This window comes from Leptopilina heterotoma, unplaced genomic scaffold, assembly GCF_015476425.1.
Source record: "Leptopilina heterotoma isolate Lh14 unplaced genomic scaffold, ASM1547642v1 Lhet_88, whole genome shotgun sequence".
Classification (NCBI taxonomy): Eukaryota; Metazoa; Arthropoda; class Insecta; order Hymenoptera; family Figitidae; genus Leptopilina; species Leptopilina heterotoma.
This window is the reverse complement of record NW_025111191.1, coordinates 974,868-995,000: the sequence shown is the minus strand read 5'-3', so window position 1 is coordinate 995,000 and position 20,133 is coordinate 974,868. Positions and strand designations below refer to the sequence as shown.

The window sequence follows — 20,133 nt, the reverse complement described above, 5'->3', positions numbered from 1 at the left end:
TGAAAAAAAAATTTATTTATTCAAATAATCGATTAATTGACTATCATCAATTAAATATTTAATTGAATCAAATAATATTTATTAGAGTCAATTAAATGGTTCACTTCATATTTGCTTCAAATACTGAAATTATTGGTTCAAATACCATTTAATTGACTCTAATAAATATTGTTTGATTCAAGTAAATATTTACTTGATAATAGTCAATTAATCGATTATTAGAATCAAATAAGTTTTTTTTCAGTCTTTTTTTATTGGCACCTAAAAGTTCGATTGTCAATAAAGAAGAAACTCTTTGAATAAGAAATAGTCACTTTTGATTTTAAATAATGAAAAAGTGCTGAATCGTAAATTATCTATTAATTAAAGAATTAATAAGTAATTTAACTAATTTTTTTGTCAAAACTACTTATTAGTTGTAGAAAAATAATAATTATTTGTTAAGGCTACTATTTTGATAAGTAGCATTTACTAAATGTATTACTAGACTTGTCAACTAATTTAGTAGTTTTTGACTATTAATTAGTAGTCTTCTACTATCAACTAGTAATTTTCCACTATCAATTAGTAGCTATCTACTACCAACTAGTAATTTCTGACTAACAATAAATAGTTTTCTACTATCAACGAGTAATTTTCGACTATCAATTAGTAGTTCTCTACTACCATTTAGTAGTTTTTGACAATCAATTAGTAGCTTTCTATTACCAATTTATTGTTTTTGAGAAACAATTAGTAGTTTTCTACTGTCAACTAGTAATTTTGCACTATAAATTAGTAGTTTTCTACTATCAACTAGTAATTTTTCACTATAAATTAGTAGTTTCCTACTATCAACTAGAAATTTTCGAAAATACGTCTGACTAACAATTTACTTCTACTACTAAAATTATTTAATTATAAAAAATACGTCTGACTAATTCTTTACTTCAACTACTGATACATTAATTAAAATTAATAATGTAAACCTAGAGAAAGTAAATAATATTAAATTTTGTAATAGTTTTTTTTACAATTTGGGGAGAAAATGCAACAAAATAAATATAATAAAAAAACTGGCTAATAATAATAATAATAATAATAATAATAATAATAATAATAATAATAATAATAATAATAATAATAATAATAATAATAATAATAATAATAATAAAAACAATAATAATAATTTTAATTTAATAAAGTTTACTAATAAATTAGTAAAAATTACAATTTATTAGTAAAATTTATTAATTTGAAAGCTAAAAGTCTAGGTAATATAATTTCAAAAAATGATTTTATTATTGATATTATTATAGTTAACTTGTGTTAACTCTGTAATAATATCAATAATAAAATCAATAATAATCAATAATAATATCAATAATAAAATCAATTTTTGAAATTATATTACTAAAACTAATCAAAGTTGTAAAATAAAACAATAAAATGAAATAACAGAACAAAATAATAAAATAAAGCAATGTAATAAAACAAAATAAGAAACAAGAAATTAAACAAAATAATGAAACAAAGTAAAAAACTATATAATAAAGAAAAATAATAAAAATAATAAAATAATAATAAAAATAATAATAAAAATAATAATAAATAATAATAATACTCTTACCAGAAAAAGTAGTAAAATTTAAAAAATGAGTTTCACTTTGAAAGTTTCTACTGTATTGTGTTTCAGTACTATAGATTTCTGTATGAAGAATAGAATATATTAAGAATATTTTGTAAGTAATAGATTCTTAATATTTTATATTAGGAATTGAATGTTAAGAATATTCTGCATTAAAAATGGAATATTAAGAATATTAAGAATATTAAAAAACTAAAATGAAGAATATTAAGAATGGAAAAAATTAATTAAAGAAGCAGTAATGCTGGAATGAAAAAAAATACTTGATGGAACAAAAACACTTGGTTCTTAATTGATTAATTTTCAATTCTCTCGCGGGAATTCAATTCCAACTTGACAATATATATATGCCTGTATATGTATACTGGAGGCCCATTCGCAATTCGTACCAGCTGGCACTTAACCGTACAAATTGCGTTCCTAAATCTCGTTAAAGTCGCGTTTCTGCTCGAGTGCTGCTTTTCTCTCAATTCCGTCACAATGTATGACGGGAAACATTGTCTGAAGCGACTGAATATATATATATGTATATATATGTATCACAATCCGAAAGCTCAAGAATAGAAATTATTTAATGGGATTTAAGCATAGACTACATATATTTCTCTCTCTCTCTCTCTCTCGAATGATACTCTACATATTATGTAGAGAGAAAAGGCATCTAGAATATCGTTTTAAAGCAAAATTTAGAAATTCTTGACTAGAAATAATTGCAATTTATGACAATTAATATTGGATATTTTTGCACAATTATTTATTTTGCTTATTGAAATTTGAAATTACAAAATTTTTACTTGTACGTTTAATTAGAAATTGTTGAATAAATATTAAAGAGTATTTTGGTATCAAGTTTACTAAAATTTAACGAATTGATATTGAATGTGTTAAATTGGTACTAAATGTATTAAATTAATACCAAAATGTATCAAATTGATACCAAAACGGAGCAAATCGATATTAGAAAGTAGCAAATTGATAACGAAATTTACCAAATTGATAATAAAAAGCAGTAAATATTCATAATAAATTAATACGAAACATAACAAATTAATATTAATTTATCAAATTGATGCCAAAAAGAAAAAAATTGTTAAGAATCCAACTTGATACTAGAAAGTTGGAATACATCAAATTGAGACCTTAACGAAGCATATTTGTGTCAAATTAATATCAAAAATAATTATATTCACACCAAATGCATTGAACTGAAAAAAAATGTATAAAATTGATACTGAATTAGTAGAAATATTTACTAATTTAAATTAATAACTGACATTTTGCTTTTGAATTAGTAAATTTTGCTAATAAATTAGTAGAAATTACTATGTATTAGTCAAATTTACTAATTCAAAAGAAAAAAGTCAGTCACTAATTTAAATTAGTAAACATTTTTACAAATTCAAATTTAGAGAGTAAATTATAGAAATTAGTAAAAATGTTTTCTAATTTGAATTAGCAACTGACTTTTTGTTTTTGAATTAGTAAAATTCACGAATTAGTAGAAATTACTATTTATTAGTAAAATTTACCCTCTAAATTAGAATTAGTAAAAATATTTACTAATTGAAAATAGACTTTTAGCTTTTAAATAAATTAATAAATTTTACTAATAAATTGTAATTTTTACTAATTTATTAGTAAACTTTACTAATTTAAAATTATTATTATTATTGTTTCTTTTATTATTATTATTATTATTATTATTATTATTATTATTATTATTATTATTATTATTATTATTATTATTATTATTATCATTAGTCAGTTTTTTTATTATATTTATTTGTTGCATTTTCTCTCCAAATTGTAAAAAAAAACTATTACAAAATTTAATATTATTTACTTTCTCTAGATTTACATTAATAATTTTGATTAATGTATCAGTAGTAGAGGTAAATCATAAGTTAGACGTATTTTATTAGTATTTATTAATATTATTAATTTATTAAATTATATTATATTATATTATTATTTACTATTTTCCAGACTTATTAGTTATTTTACATTATATTGAAAAAAAATTAAGTAGTAGAAGTAAAGAATTAGTCAGACGTATTTTTTATAATTAAATAATTTTAGTTGTAGAAGTAAATTGCTAGTCAGACGTCTTTTTTATTCTTAAATAATTTCAGTAGTAGAAATAAATAATTAGTCAGACGCATTTTTTTGATAAATAACTTCAGTAAAAGAAGTAAAAATTAATAGTCAGATGTATTTTATTACGATTTATTAAAGTTTCAGTAGTATAAATAAATTAGTAGTAAGACGTATTTTATTATTATTTACCAATATTAATATATCAGTAGTAGAACAAAATTATTAGTCAGACGGTAATTAATTATTACGTGATTAACATACGATTTTTCAGTAGTTTAAGTAAATTAATAATCAGACGTTTGCAATTCTAATATATTATTTTATTATCTGTCATTATTATTATAGTTTTTATTATTATTTACATTTTGTTTTTCATAAAAACCGAAGATTCTTTATTCGAAAGAATAAAATATAGGAAAAGTTCGAAAAATATTCCGTAAAAATTTGACAGATGATTCGCATCAAGTTAATTTTTAGTAATAAATGGTTATTTCTACTAATTCGAAAGCAAAAAATCAGTAAACATTTTTATTTTTACTAATTCGAATTTATAGAGTAAAAGTTTATTTGTCTCAGAGTCTACTAAACTAGTTATTTATAACAAAAATTTTACTTTTAGTAATTTACTAATTTACTAATTTTAGTAATTTAGTTAAAACAAAAAAATCTAATCAAATTGCTACTGAATCTTTTAAATTGGAACTAAATGTCCAACAAAATACCATTTTTATATTCTAAAAGGAATCGAAGTGTTCATAGTTGTTCTCAGGATATCAAAATTGAGACAAAAAACGAATCAAAAGTTTTGCGAAGCAACATTTTGATTCGTTTTTTTGTCCCAATTTGATATTCTTAGGTGTTATGTTAGAAACATGTTCAAATAAATACATCAACTTTGCTACTTTTGCTATCAATTTAATAGTTAAAAATTTTTAACACAAGAGCAAAAGAAAATGAAAATAAAAAATCAGAAAAAGAGGGAAAAATGCAAAATTTAAGAATGAAACCGGAGAAAACGGAAAACGTGTTCCTTTTTTTTAAACTAATAGTAATAAAAAGGGCAGAGAGCAGGATTTACGTATTTGTAGGAAGGTAAAATGAAACATCGGCGTAAAAACGATTTTACTTTTTTCCTCTCTCTCTCTCTCTCTCTCCCTTCCGCCCCTTTTTTGCAACCTCCATGGAACCTTTGGTTCGATATATAACCGGAATCCGTGACTTTTCGAATAACGAACCCCCTCCCCTCCCTTCTTCTTCTCTTTCCCCCCAAAAAGGATTATAAACTGCGGTCGTTCCTATGGGTGGATTATGTAAATCCGACTCGCGGAATCCATCTTAAGCCGGTCTCTCTCGTTTGTGGATAAATTTTAAAAAAGTACGGTTAATATTCTAATTAACGTAATTTGGTTTCTATGCGCTCGGGTGGAGGTCATCGTCGTCGTCGTCGTTGGTTGTCGTCGCCACCTCGATTTTCCTCTCTCTCTCTCTCTCTCTCTCTCTCTCTCTCTCTCTCTCTCTCACCCCTCACATTCAACGTCCACTCGGTTGGAACAACGCAACTCGACGGTCATCTAAACTTTTCCCATAATTAGTTATAAATTTCATTCGCGTTCAACATATAACAATATTCACCGAGAACTTCCAGGGAAAGCGGATGGCGGATAAAAAGTGCCCATAGAGAGAGACAGTTGAACTTTTACCCCTCAATTCATATCCTCTAGGGAGGGGGAAAAAAAGGAGAATTTAAAAAGAAAAGGGTAGGAAATGAGAAAAAGAGTTTAGAGTGGGGGAGTAAAGGAAAAATAGTAAAAATTAAAAGAAATTAAGGGGTAAAAAGTGAGATAGAAGATGTAAAAAATGTTAAAGAAGAATAAAGATGAAATGAAGGAGAGAAAAAAAAAGTGAGGGAGGGGGAAGAGAAGGAGTTTTCATCATCATCATCATCATACTCGCTTGAAAGTGGAAAAGTAGACGAGGGATGTAAGGGGTGAAATGGCGGTGGTAAAAAAAAAAAAAGGGAGAGTAAAGGTTTGAGGGAGAGAAATATACATTACGAACGGAACGAACGAATGGGGTATAAAGAGAGTAGGACAGAGAAAATTCGAGCTCCGCTCCGAGCAACCAGAAATCTATGGTGGGGGTGGCGGCCATTTTGTGAGCCACGAAAAACACCCGCCCCGAGACAGCGTGAAGGGATGAAAGAGAGAGAGAGAAAGGGGAGGGGGTAAAGTACCGACAGGAGCAGCCCTCCGCCGAAATACCCTTTTCCAAACACTAACTCTTTCTCTCCTCTCCTCTACTCTCTCTTTCTCTCTCGCTTTCGCTCAATTTCTTTCTCTCTCTCACTCTCTAGATAGCTTTCTCTTTCTCTCTCTTTTTCTCTCTCTCTCTCTCTCCTACTCTCTTCCTAGCATTCTTTCTCTCTCTTTTTTAGCCTTTTCTCTCTTTTTACGAAAGAGAAAAAGAGAAAGAAAGCTAGGAAGAGAGTAGAGAGAAGAGAGAGAGAGAGAGAAACATAGCAAGAGAGTGAAAGAGAGAGAGAAAAACCTAGCTAGAGAGTGAAAGAGAGACAGAGAGAGAAAAAACTAGCGAAAGAGTGGAAATGAGAGAGAGAGAAAGAGTAAAAGAGAGAAAAACCTAGCGAGAGAGTGAAAGAGAGTGAAAGAGAGAGAGAGAGAGAGAAAGACCCTTCTATTTTGACCCACCGTCACCTCGTCCCCCCACTTTTCTCTCTCTCTCTCTCTCTCTCTCTTTCTCTCTCTGCCCCTGAAAAAATCACCCCTGTCGTGAAACGCTTCCTCCTTCATCGTGTATTAAGCACAAAATGTAGATGAACATTAGGCTACAGTCCGTTTGCCCAGGACCCATTTTCTACGTCCAATAAACGCTTAATGTCCGACTTGACCAACAATCAAGACCGTACAATTTCCCCCCAAAACTACACGGATATTTACCAGAAAAAGAAACATAACATTATATACAAAAATACAAAGAGAAAAATAGTAGAATGGAAAAATTACAGGAAAATTAGAAAAATTTTCTTAATTAATATGTTCGGAATTATTAATTGTATAAGAAACTTGTGTATTTTACCCGTATTTTTTGGGATGGGAAAAAAATTTTAACTCTAAAAATTTACATAATATGTTATATGATAATAATGTTCATTAACTGATTTGTGGCCACTTAAAAAAAAAATTCATGGTCATGAACTAATATTTCCCGGTCATAAAGAATAACTCTGAAAATAAATTATTCCATGAAACACTGAGATAATATATACTTAATTTAAATAGAAAAAATAATTTAAAGTGATTTTGTTTAATTAAAATTAAGTTTGTAAGCTTAATCTCAATATATGGAAAATATCTACTGCTTTGATTCAAAAATATTATTTGTTTGAATATTATAATTATAATTATAATATTGGAATTCTATTATATTATAATTTGTATATTAGATTTCTATTATATTATAATTTGTATATTAGAATTCTATTATATTATAAATTTGTATATTTAATTCAAACATATTTTCTGTTTTGATTTAAATAAAAACTATGTTTGAAAATTTTATGTTTTATTCAAACTTAAAAGTTGAGTATAAATAATTTAAAATCAACCACAACTTATGTCTGAATTAAATATAATATTTCTTTAAATAAACAAAAAAATATGTTTTAATAAAACTGAAATATATTTGACTAGAAAAGATATTTTGAGTTTGATTTAAACAAAATATGTTTAAATCAAATAAATTGTTTTCTCAGTGAAGATTGTGAAAGAATTCCCTGATTTTTAGACAAAACTTCGACTTTTACCTAAAGCCGAAAAATATATTTTAGTTATTAAAAATAATTGAAACTCAAAATTATGTTTATAAGACATTTTTTTTGAATATCTTTAATTGTAAAATCGCATTTGAAACTTAAAAAGATTTTTTTCAAATATAAATATTTATTTATTATCCATTATTTTTCCATAGGAAGATTTGAAAAAAATATTCAAATTTCAAATCCTTAAAACTCGAATAATTTTTAAGAACTGCTACTGTATTAAAAATTATTTTCAAAATTTCAATTCAACTATTTTCTAGTTTTAACTAAGATATTTCTAAAATTTAGACTTTTGTTTACAAGACAATTTCATGAAATTTTGAAAAATTTGAAAGTTTTTCAATTAAATATCATACATTTAAAAATACTAATACTATAACTAATTTGAAAGGAAATTCGAATAAAACTGTTTGAAAAAACTAACTTATTCAGCATTTTTAATTAAAATCTTTTACAATTCAACTTTTCTAAAACTTCAATTTGAAACTTTTTAAAATTCAATCTATATTATAAATTTATAATATTACTAATATTAATTTAACATTCTAAAATATAGAAATAGTTGCTTATGAATAATTGTAAAAAAAAGAATTGATATTAATGCAAAAAACGATTTTCAAAAAATTTATTTTCTAAGAAAAAAAATTTTCTTTATTTTTATTTTTTATTTACTTTATTTATTATTTAAAAATTAATTTTTATCAATTTCGTATCACTTTTGTTCTGATTAGTTCAAATTTTTACTATTTCAAATTTATTTTATTATAATATTATTCCAAAAAAAATTTATAAATTTATAAATTTATAAATTTATAAATTTCTTTTTCACTACTTTTAAAGATGTGAAATTATTTCTCTTTCAAATTTTTTCGACGAATTTAATTAATATTATATTTTGTTTAATTATTGTTCGAAATTAGTAGTTTTCGACTAAAAATTAGTCAAAACGCCTACTAAATAATTTAATGAACATATTGATCTAATTTAATTAGTAAAAAAGTGACTAATTTGGATTTAAATTTTAAAGAGTATATTTTCTCATTAGTTGACTCAATTATTAATTCGAATACAGTAGAACCGTTTGGAATATGAAATCGATTTTTAAAATTTCTTTTGTATTCAATACTGTCTAATGAGAATTATTACCACTTTTTTTTGTGAATATTGGAAAAAATGCTGTTAAATTCAAATTTAAAATAAAACTCTTGACAAAGAAAAAAATAGAGTAGAAAAACAGAAAAAATTTCTTAATTAATGTTTGAAATTATAATTACAAGAAACTTTTGTGTATTATTTTACCTTTTCTTTTGGTTTGTGAAAAATATTTTATCTCTAAAAATGTAAATGTATAATAATATTAGTATTCATAAGCTATTACTTAATTATTTGAAAAGTTTACGTAAAATATTTTTAAAAATCGACGAATTTAGAAAAAAAATAAGAGTAAAAAAGTGATTTTTATTCTTAGATTTAAATTTTCTAAAATCTGAATAAGGAAAAATTTACTCAGAATCGGTTAAAAGTTAAAGCGTGAGAAAATAAATGTATAAATATTAAATACACTTATTCAAAAGTTATTTTTATCAATTATTAAGTAAAAATCACTTATTAAGTGTGTATATTTTTATTCAAAAGTGATTTTTCACTAATTATTAAGTAGAAATCAGTTTTTAAGTGAAAATCAATTTTTAAGTGTTTATACACCTTATTTTTTTTTTTTTATATCCGGAAAATGAGTAAATGAAATTTTCGCTTTTCTCAACATCGAAGTTCCTAATAAAAATAAATAAAATAAAATTTAATAAGAATTCCATCTGGAAAAGTAAAATTTACACTAAAGAAATTTAGTTGCAAAAAATATACTAATGTTGTTATTGACAATTTGTTATTCACAATTAAGTGAAAGCTTTAAATTTGAATAAGTGAGAAAAAAAAATAATAGAAGAAAAATTTCTCTCATTTAATAGATTAATAATTAACTATTTTAAAAAAATGAATATTTTAGAGAGCATTATTTAAGTTTGAGATATGCAATATTCCATTTATAAGTGAAATATTAATTATTTATGAAAATATCTCTTCTCGCCATGTTTATTGAAATTTATAATTGAATTTAATAATCGCGCTTGTTTCTCCAATGATGAAATATTTGCTGTATATGAAATAGCTAATATAAGACAGACGGGGATTGAAGTATTTATTAGAATCGACTGTGCCGTTCGTTCACACAGAAAAAAGTGAGTGTTATTTTAACACTGAATTCGGTGTTAAAAGTGTCTGCATCAAACTTTAGCTCGGAAGTGTTATTTTAACACCGAAAATAAGGTAAATTTTCTATTATAGAAAATTTATCCTCACTAAAATTACCCTACCAAAATTTACCCGCCTCAAAAACAACACTCGCTTTTCTCTGTGCATAATGTCAAGATATATACAATAAAATGGAATATTACGAATAATAAATATCCGCTAAATGAGTTCATAAAAATTTTTCATTAATAATCGAGACGAGAAAAAAAAACTCCTCAGTTCGTAAAATTTTCTTTCATTCTCTCTCTCTCTCTCTCTTTCTCTCTGATTTTGTCTCTTATTTACTCATTTTCTCTTCTTTTTTTCGTTTCCTCTCTCATTTTCTCTCTAAAAAAAACTAAATATACACTAAAAACGAGACAATAGCTTTGTCATAACATACAAATATTATTACTGCCTGATTAAAAATTGGACTCGCTCTCTTTTTCTTTTTAATTTTGTCAATTGTCTTATTTACATTATTCGCTAAATTTCCTTTAGCAATGTTTAAAAAAAAAATCGTATATGAATACTTTTTTTTTCTAATAAAGATTTCACTACGCGCCACTTCTCTCTTTATCCATGGGTTTTGTGTTCCCATTTGGAAACAGTAATGTTTCGTTTAATAGGAAACCGTAGAAATGAAGGTGGAAAAACGGATCCAATGGCAGTCGAGAGAACAAAAGAGACGCAGAGAATTGTAAAACTCTTTTGCGTGAAATTATTTTTCATCAATAGAAAAGTGTTTAAAAAAATTTTTCGCTCAAATTTGATTTAGAATATTTTATAAAGTTGGATTAAAAAAAACGGGCGGTTGAAAAAAAGATCATTTTTTTTTTATTTGTTTAAACAATGTTTAAAAAGTTAAAGATCAATAATTCGGTTTTCTTGAAAAGTGAAATTTTTCTAAGAATATCAAATTGAGACAAAAAAACGTTTTTTTTGTCTCAATTTGATTTGAAAAATAAATAAATACCAAAGTAGATGGAATTGATAGCAAAAATTACGATCAATTTTTAATTTAATAATTGGTCCATATTTTTGGTATCGGTTTGATCAATTTAACCAAAAATTTGGATAAAATTTCAATTTAATAATCGATTCATGTTTTTGGTATCGATTTCATAAATTTAACCAAAAATTTGGATCAATTTTTAATTTTAATTCATGGAAGAATTTAAATATTTATAAAGATAATTTTATTCTTTCGAAGAATTTTATAAAAATTTTTAAATAATTGAATGTGTGTGTGGTATTTTATTAAATTTTTTTGATAATAATTGAATTCCCAAAAGGCATTTCATTTTTTATGAAAATAATTGAATTCTTAGGAACTATTTTATTAGAATTTTTTAAAATAATTGTATTTCCAAAAACAAATTTATTACTTTTCAAAATAATTGAATTCTTGTGATGAATATTGTTATTTTTAAAAATAATTGAATTTTGCAAAGAAAGTTATTACAATGCCTCAAAATAATTAAATTTTCGGGAATAATTTTCTTATTTATAATTGAATTCTTTGGAAGAATTATTTATGAAAATAATTGAATTCTTGGGAAAAATTTTATTAAAATATAAAAAAAATAATAGAATTATTTCAAAAAACTTTTATTAAAATTGTATTTAAAATAATTGATTTCTTTAAAACAATTCTAATAAAATATTTACAAAGAATTGAATTTGAGTAAAAAATTGTAATATTTTTGTAAATAATTGAATTCTTCTAAAGAATTTAAAAAAAACATTTTTTTAAATAATTCATTTTTTCGAGGAATTGTAATTAAATTTTTAAGAATAACTACATTTTTTGAACAAATCTTGTAAAATTGTCTTAAAAATAATTGAAATCCTGCAATGAATTTTATTATTTATGGAAATAATTGAATAGTTGCACAGAATTTTATTTAACTTTTCAAAAATAATTGAATTCCTGAGAAATTTTTATAATTCATGAAAAGAATTGAATTCTTACGAAGATTATTACAAAAAAAATTTAATAATTGAATTCCTAAGACATTTTTAAAACTCATAAAAAGAATTGAATTCTTACGAAAATTTTTAAATAATTGAATTCTGTTTGGAAATTTTATGAAAATAGTAGATATTGAAAAACATTGAATTGCAAAAAGTTTTTAAAAATAATTAAATTTTAGAAAAAATTCTATTAAAATTTTTAAGAATAATTGAATGTCTGTGTGGCATTTTATTAATTTTTTTTGAAAATAATTGAATTCTTACAAAGATTTTTACAAACATTTTTAAATAATTGAATATCTGTGTGGCATTTTATTAAATTTCTTTTGTAAATAAATGAATTCCTAAAAAGCATTTTATTATTTATGAAAATAATTGAATTCTTGCGAACGATTTTATTAGAATTTTTGAAAATAATTGAATTCTTGTGATGAATATTATTATTTTTGAAAATAATTGAATTTTGTAAAGAACTTTATTACAATGCCTCAAAATAATTGAGTTTTCGTGAATAATTTTGTTATTTATCGACATAATTGAATTCTTTTGAAGAATTATTTATGTAAATAATTGAATTCTTGAGAAGAATTTTATTAAAATAATTAAATAATTGAAATAATTGAATTATTACAAAAAAATTTAATTAAAATTGTATTTAAAATAATTGATTACTTTCAAACAATTTTATTTAAATATTTGAAAATAACTGAATTCCTGTAAAAAATTGTAATATTTTTGTAAATAATTGAATTTTATGATTTTTTTTATGATGATTTTTATTTTAGATGAGTGCGAAGCCAGATAATTGGTCCATATTTTTGGTACCAGTTCGTTCAATTTTGATACTTTTAAGTTAACAATGAAACAATTTATATATTTAATATAAAAATAATTCGAAAATTTTTTATTTAAACAAAAATTCTTCGTCTCAAGTAAATATTTATTTTGATAAGTCGAGTAAATAATTATTTTTAGATTTGAAATTTCTAATTTACTATAAATTATGCAGAGGGCAAATTTACCTATTTTATTTGCATTTACCATTGATTCGTTTATTTATTTTTTAATAAGTTTTTGAAAGAAAATTAAAAAAAAAAAAAAAAACAAATATTGTTTGGCATTAAAAAGGAAATTTCTTAAAATTCGTAATTACAGTTTACTCCTCGTTTTTCAATGAACTCAAACGGGCAATATTCGTGTTTTGCCGAGCGTTTCTCATTCGACTGAAACCGTTGGAAGGCTGCGTAAATAAACATAGGAAAATAACGTGTGCCTTTCGAACTCGAACTTCAATCGCGAATATGTCAACCATGTCGGATCTTCAATGTCGCTCGTCAAAGGCGTAATTAGTCTCTTCAGTACAGTAGTAGGTATACATATCAAGAGACGAATCCCTGCGCGAAGGATTATCAAACGTGTCCGGCTCTTTGGATTATCATGACACAAAATTCATACGCGGGGAAATATGTTTTTAAATACAATTGAACGGCGCATAAATATTAATCTTCTTTTTTTTATATATATATTTACAAATATCATTCCGAGAAAAATTGAAAAAATTTTATTTTTCTCTCTCTCAAAAATAAATAAAATCTTATTTTTTGCATTTTTTTTTTTTTTTTTTTTGCTGTAAATTTTTGTTTCAAAACCAATATTTAGAGAAACAAAATATTTTCAAACGCTTTTACAAAACTTTTTTCTCTTTTTAATTTTTAAAGCGCATTTTGTAAAAAGTTTCCACTAAAAAAAATGTTTCATTCATTTTTTTAATCTGCTGTACACTGTATTAAAATCCTGTATTCAAAGAAAAAAAATGTTCGGAGGTAATTCTTTTTTTAAATTTTTTAAACAAATATTTTATTATTAATTTTATTAAAATCTCTGCAAAAGTAAATCTGAATTTATTTTATTTTTGCATAATCGATTTATTTTTGTAATTTATTTATGAAGAAAGGAAACTTTACTACATTCTCTAGATGAGAATTTATTTTTTCAACAATTAGCATAAAATATTAATTAATTATTAATTTGATGAAAATATATTCTTTTTACAATTTTTTACTATATTTTCATTACTTTACTATTAATAATCTATTATTGTTATTTTATTTTATTTTAAAATTTATTATTAATATTCAATTAATATTATCTAATTATTATTTTAGTTTTTATTATTTAATTAATTTAATTATTTTAATTTTTATTATTCAATTAATTTAATTATTTTAATGTTTACTATTCAATTAACATTAATATTGGATTAATTAATAGTTAATGTTAATATAAAATTAGGACTTTGGTAAATAATATTAATTTGCTACTATTATTTATTAGTATAATAAATAAATTATTACTAGGTATGAAATTATTTATCATTAGAAAATTAAATTATTTTTTATTAAATGTAAATTAAATTATAATAAATAGCCATGAATTGTCAAATTGTAAAAATGGTTAAAATTAATAAATAAAATTATCACCATTCTGTTTGTTGAAAATCACTAATTCAGATCTAGAGAGTAAATAAATATTGCAAAGAAAATAACGAGAGCAATAACTTTTAACCTTTTTCTCTAATCAATTATTTCTACTTTAAAAAAAATATGTTATTATTTTATTTTCACTACTTTAATTCTCAATTTTCATTTAGTAACAGTGCTTTCATTTTCCCAATAAAACGTAACAAACGATTCATGGAATTTGCAATTTAAAATAGATATTTGATATTTATTTAAATTTCCTCTTGCAGAAATTCCTCGATTTTTTTTTACAAAATTTTCACTACATTTATATATATTTTTCCTTTTTCAGATATTTCTGTAAATTTATTCTTTTTGTTTTTCAAATATCCTTCTAATGACTATTTTTTTTTTTGCCCACGGTATTTTCTTTTTCATTTTTGATTCTTTTTTTGTTATTATAATAATAAAAGTCGACTTTTGCACACATGGCATAAATAATTAGGGGTAAAAATCAAAGAGAAAATAGTAATTTTGTGTTAAAGAGGAGATTTTTTTTTGCATTTTTGTTACGCAAAAATGTGGTGGATGAGAATTTTATAAAATTCAAATTCTGATTTATATTTTTATATTTAAAAAAATGACTTACCCCACATGTAAATTGAGACATTTCTTGACATGTTTGGAGTAACGAGCCAAAAATTGAAACTTGTAGTCTTCACCAATTTTTTTTCGTATTTCTTCTACACTGCAAAAAAACAGGATTCGTATTTTTTTAGTAATTGCAAATCAACCAAAAATTTTTTATGAATTTAATTAATAACACAATTTAGTTACAATTTAATTGAAATCACAAACTAAGGAATTTTTTAATTCCACTGAAAGAAATTGGAAAAGTCCTATTTATTCTTCTTTTTGGAACAAGTTTCCCATTTTTCTGTTTTAAGAAAAAAAAAATTGCAATTTCGAAACAACAACAATTTTGTCAAAATATTTTTTTATATTTTTTTATATTTATAATTTTATTAATTTTTCGTTTTGAAAGAGTTTCGACACTTTTGTTTTTCAATACGAAAAAACAATAAAATTTTTAATTATTATTTTTCTAATACTTTTTTATATTTTTCTAATTTTCTTTAATTGTTCGTTTTGGAAGGCACTGCTTGTGTATTGTTTATAAATAAATAATAATATTTATACATAATAATAATATTACCTAATAATATTAATTTTTATTTTTCAAAATATTAAATATTAAATTATATTTTTATTATTAAAAAAGTAAATAAAAATAATAAAATTAATAACAATAATATTTACATATATTTATGTCTTAAACGAATATTTTTATTCAGAGAATCTAGGTGCGGGATTGAAGGGAGTACATCGAAGGACAATCGAATTCGCGATATTCTCTGGGGCCAAAACGGATTCCCGTTGTTCTCCCCTCCCCCACAGCCCCTCACTCATTCTCTCTTTACAAAAAACAAAAAATAAATAAAAAACGAATACGAATCGTGGGCCAACAAGCGCATTACGTCCAATTACAAGAAGCTTTCATCGGTTTAAATTCAAGTCCGGAGTTTTGATCGTATACGACCCAGAAGAGCGCTGACCAATTAGAACCAGGCTTTTCTCATGTCTCGATACTTTATTTTGTTTCTTTCCATCTTCTATTTTCTCCCCATCTTCCCAATTTTCTGTTTTTTTTTTTTTTTTTTTGCTTTTTGTTTTTTTTTTAATCGAAATTGTTAAACCTTGCTTTCTCTTTCCAAAGTTCGACCATATTCTCCTGTTTGACAATTTCCGAATTAGCAAAAACATTTTTTGCGGTAAATTTTTGAAAAAAGTTTTTCTGGAAAATTCTCGAATCTTGATGGAGAAATAAATTTTTTATCACATTTAAAAATTGTACAATTTGCATTCAAAAGAAAAAGCAAAATGTAGTAGCGAAAATTTACATAGAAAATAGTAAAAAATTACAATAAAAAATAGTAAAATTTGAATTAAAAAAAAAGTTAAAGTTACCAGCGAAAATTTACACAGAAAATAGTAAAATTTATATTAAAATGTAATAAAATTTTGCTTGAAAAATAGTCAATAAAATAGTAAAACTTTGTATTCAAAAAATAGTAAAAGATTTGAGGGAAAATTTGCATAGAAAATAGTAAAATTTACATTAAAAAAAATAGTACTAATTTTTACAGAAAATAGTAAAATTTTTATTTAAAATAATAGTTTAAATTACCAGAGAAAATTTACATTCGAAGACAGTGAAATTCACTTTTTAAAAAATAGTAAAAGTTACTAGGGAAAAAAATTTTGTATTGCTTTTCCCCTAATGCCTTTGATTGAAGTAAAATTTTCATAAAAGTTGCAAACGAAACTTTATACATACAAAACAGTAAAATTCATATTAAAAAGTATTAAAATTATGCTTGAAAAATAGTCAAATTTTGTAGTTTAAAAAGTTGTTAAAATTTTTGTTAAAAAAATAGTAAAAGCTATGACGAAAATTTACATAGAAATTAGAAAATAGTACAATTTTAGTAGAAAAAATAGTAGAATTTGTATTAAAAAATAGTAAATTTTACCAGCGAAAATTTCCATTGAAATTAGTAAAATTTACATTAAAAAAATACTACCATTTTCACAGAAAATAGTAAAATTTTTATTCAGAATAATAGTTCAAGTTGCCAGGGAAAATTTACATTCGAAAATAGTAAAATTTACTTTTAAAAAAATATTCAATGTTACTACAGAAAAAATTTATTTTGTTGCTTTTCCCCCAATGCCTTTGATTGAAGTAAAATTTTCATAAAAAAGATAGTAAAAGTTTCAAACGAAAATTTACAAAAAGTATAGTAAAATTGGTGTTAAAAAAGTATCAAAATTTTGCTTGAAAAACAGTCAAATTTTGTAGTCGGAAAAAAGCTATGAACGAAAATTTACATATATAGAAAATAGTCAAATAGTAAAAAAATTTATTCAGAATAATAGTTCAAAAGTTATCAGAAAAAATTTATTTATTTAAATAAAGAAAATTTTACTATTTTCGAATGAAAATAATAAAATTTACTTTAAAAAAAAAATAATAAAAATTACTAGGAAAAAAAAATGTGTTCTTTCTTTTCCCCTAATGCCTTTAATTTACCAGTAGTTTAAATATTGTTTAATTAATTATAATTTATTATAATTAATTCTAATAATAGTTATATTTAATTCTAATAATAATTATTATATTTAATTTTAATAATAATTGCATTTAATTTTAATAATAATTGTAATTAATTCTAATAATAATTACAATTAATTCTATTCAGAAAAATATTGAGTTGAATTTTACAAATTCAACAGAGATATTGGAGAATTTGAAACATTATATAAAAGGAAAATTGCGTGCGACAATTACAAATTGATTGTGTGAGCTGATGTACAATCATGTTTGACGTTGCGCGCACCTTGTTGTTCTTACGTTACTCTGTTCGTGACTGCACATCGCCGGACAGACTCAACGTAGTGATAAACAATGAATACATGAATATGAAAATTTTCATGAGAAGCCACAGGCGCTCATCTCCCCCTCAATCCTCCTCCCCCCCCTGAACCATCATCTGCGGGTACCAGCGTCGCGATAGGATTTTAGATCGATCGATCGAAAAATATAAAGCAATCGTCCATTATTCTCAAATGAAACGCGGAATTTATCTCTCTAGTTCATTTCTTTCATTTTCTCACATTTATATATTTAAATATGTCGATTGGGTTAAGTCTCTCACACTACCTGTATTCTGATAATTATGTATGAATAATTATTGAATTTATTGTTTTGGTTCAATGATTTTTTTTTTTAATTTCCTTGTTTTTTTAATGTTTAATTTTTTTAGTTTTCTATAATTTTCAAGAATAAGGAAAAAGGAAAATTATCATATTTGTGTCATTTTTTAGTAACAATTGTATACTTTTTCTTATAAATTTAATTTTAATTTGCTGTATCAATTTAATAGATTTTGGTACCAATTTAGAAACTTGGTATTAATTTTGAAATTTCTTTGGTACCAATTTGATACTATTAGTATTAATTTAATATTTTTTGCAACAATTTTATATACTTTTGGTACAAAGCTTGATATTTTTTAGTAAAACTTTTATACCTATTTACCATTTTTTTTTTTTTTTTTTTTGGTGTTAACTTAAACTCTCAGTATCAATTTAATATTTTTTATTACCAATTTGATAACTTAGGTACTAATTGGATATTTTTGGCATAACCTTCAGTGTTTTTTTGAATCAATTTTGTCATTTTGGAAACAATTTCATATTTTTTGCATTAATTTGATATTGTAGTGGTACCAGTTTTATTTTTTTGGTACCAATTTGATATCTTTTGGTAACAATTGTATTGGTACCAGTTTTATACGTTTGGTACTAATTTGATATTTTTTGGTAACAATTTTAAACTTTTTGGTATAAATTTAATTTTAATTTGATGTATCAATTTCATAGATTTTGGTACCAATTTGAAAACTTGGTATTAATTTGAAATTTCTTTGGTATCAATTTGATACTTTTGGTATTAATTTGATATTTTTTCTAGAAATTTTATACTTTGTTTTATTAATTTGCCATTTTTTTGTACAATTTTGAACTCTTGATATCAATTTAATATTTTTTATATCAACTACAGTCTTTTTGAATCAATTTAATAATTTTTGTATCAATTAAATCTTTGAATTTTAATTTTTTTTGCCCTATTTTTTTAACTCATTTAAATTTTTTTTTTTAAATTATTTGACATTTTTTTTGTACTATTTTGAACTCTTGGTATCAATTTTATATTTTTTAATATCAATTTTAAACCTTTGAATATTTTTTGCATCAATTTCAGTCTTTATTTGCATCAATTTGATCAATTTGGTATTAATTTAATATTTTTTATATCAACTACAGTCTTTTTAAATCAATTTAATCATTTTGGTACCAATTCAATCTTTTTAATACGAATTTTAATTTTTTTGCCCTATTTTTATTAATTTTTATATCAACTTAATATTTCTGTCATCAATTTTATACTTTTGATGATATAAATTGGACCAGTTTTGGTACCAATTTCATACCTTTGATATTTAATTCAATATTTTTGGTTAGAGTATTAGTTGTTTCAATCAATTTTGGTAACAATTGGGTATGTTTTTGGTAGCAATTATTATTAGTATTATTAATAATTATTAGTTCCTCTTGCATCAATTTAATAATTTTTGTATCAATTTCATACTTTTTGGTACCAATTTTTAAGTATTTTTTGGCTTATTTTTTAAAATTTTGTTATCAACATAATATTTCTGGTACCAATTTTATACTTTTGGTACCAATTTGTTATCCTCGGTATTAATTCGCTATTTCTTGTATCAGTTTTAGTTTGTGCATCAATTTTGGTAACAATTGGATATTTTTCGTATCAATTTTAATTTTTTTTTTACATCAAATTGATAATTTTAGTTTCAATTTCATTCTGTTTGGTACCAATATAAATTTTTTTGTTATCAATTGGATGTTTCAGGTAACAATTCTAGTTCTTTTCGTTTTACTTTGATAATTTTTATATTAATTGGATATATCTAGTTATCAAATGGTTCATTTTCATATCAATTTGTTAATTTTGCTATTAGTTTGATATTTATGGCATCAATTTTGGTTTTTTTGCATCAATATGTTAATTTTGGTATCAATTGGATAATATCTAGTAATAAATTTGGTATCAATTTAATAATTTTGGTGTCAATTAGTTTTTTCTTTTTTTTAATAATTTTATCATTTTAGTATCAATTTTAATTTTTTGCTGGTAACCT

The 20,133-nt window shown here is 23.2% G+C and overlaps 1 protein-coding gene across 2 annotated transcripts in view; it reads right to left on the bottom strand.

The window, feature by feature from the left end:
* The window catches only part of LOC122511583, a 123,174-nt gene that overhangs the window by 44,949 nt on the left and 58,092 nt on the right, over positions 1 to 20,133 (bottom strand). For both annotated transcript variants that reach the window (XM_043626937.1, XM_043626938.1), the window contains exon 2: positions 14,934 to 15,032. In XM_043626937.1, coding sequence (XP_043482872.1) covers positions 14,934 to 14,964 — 31 coding nt within the window. In that variant the 5' untranslated portion in view covers positions 14,965 to 15,032. The remainder of the gene's footprint in view (positions 1 to 14,933; positions 15,033 to 20,133) is intronic.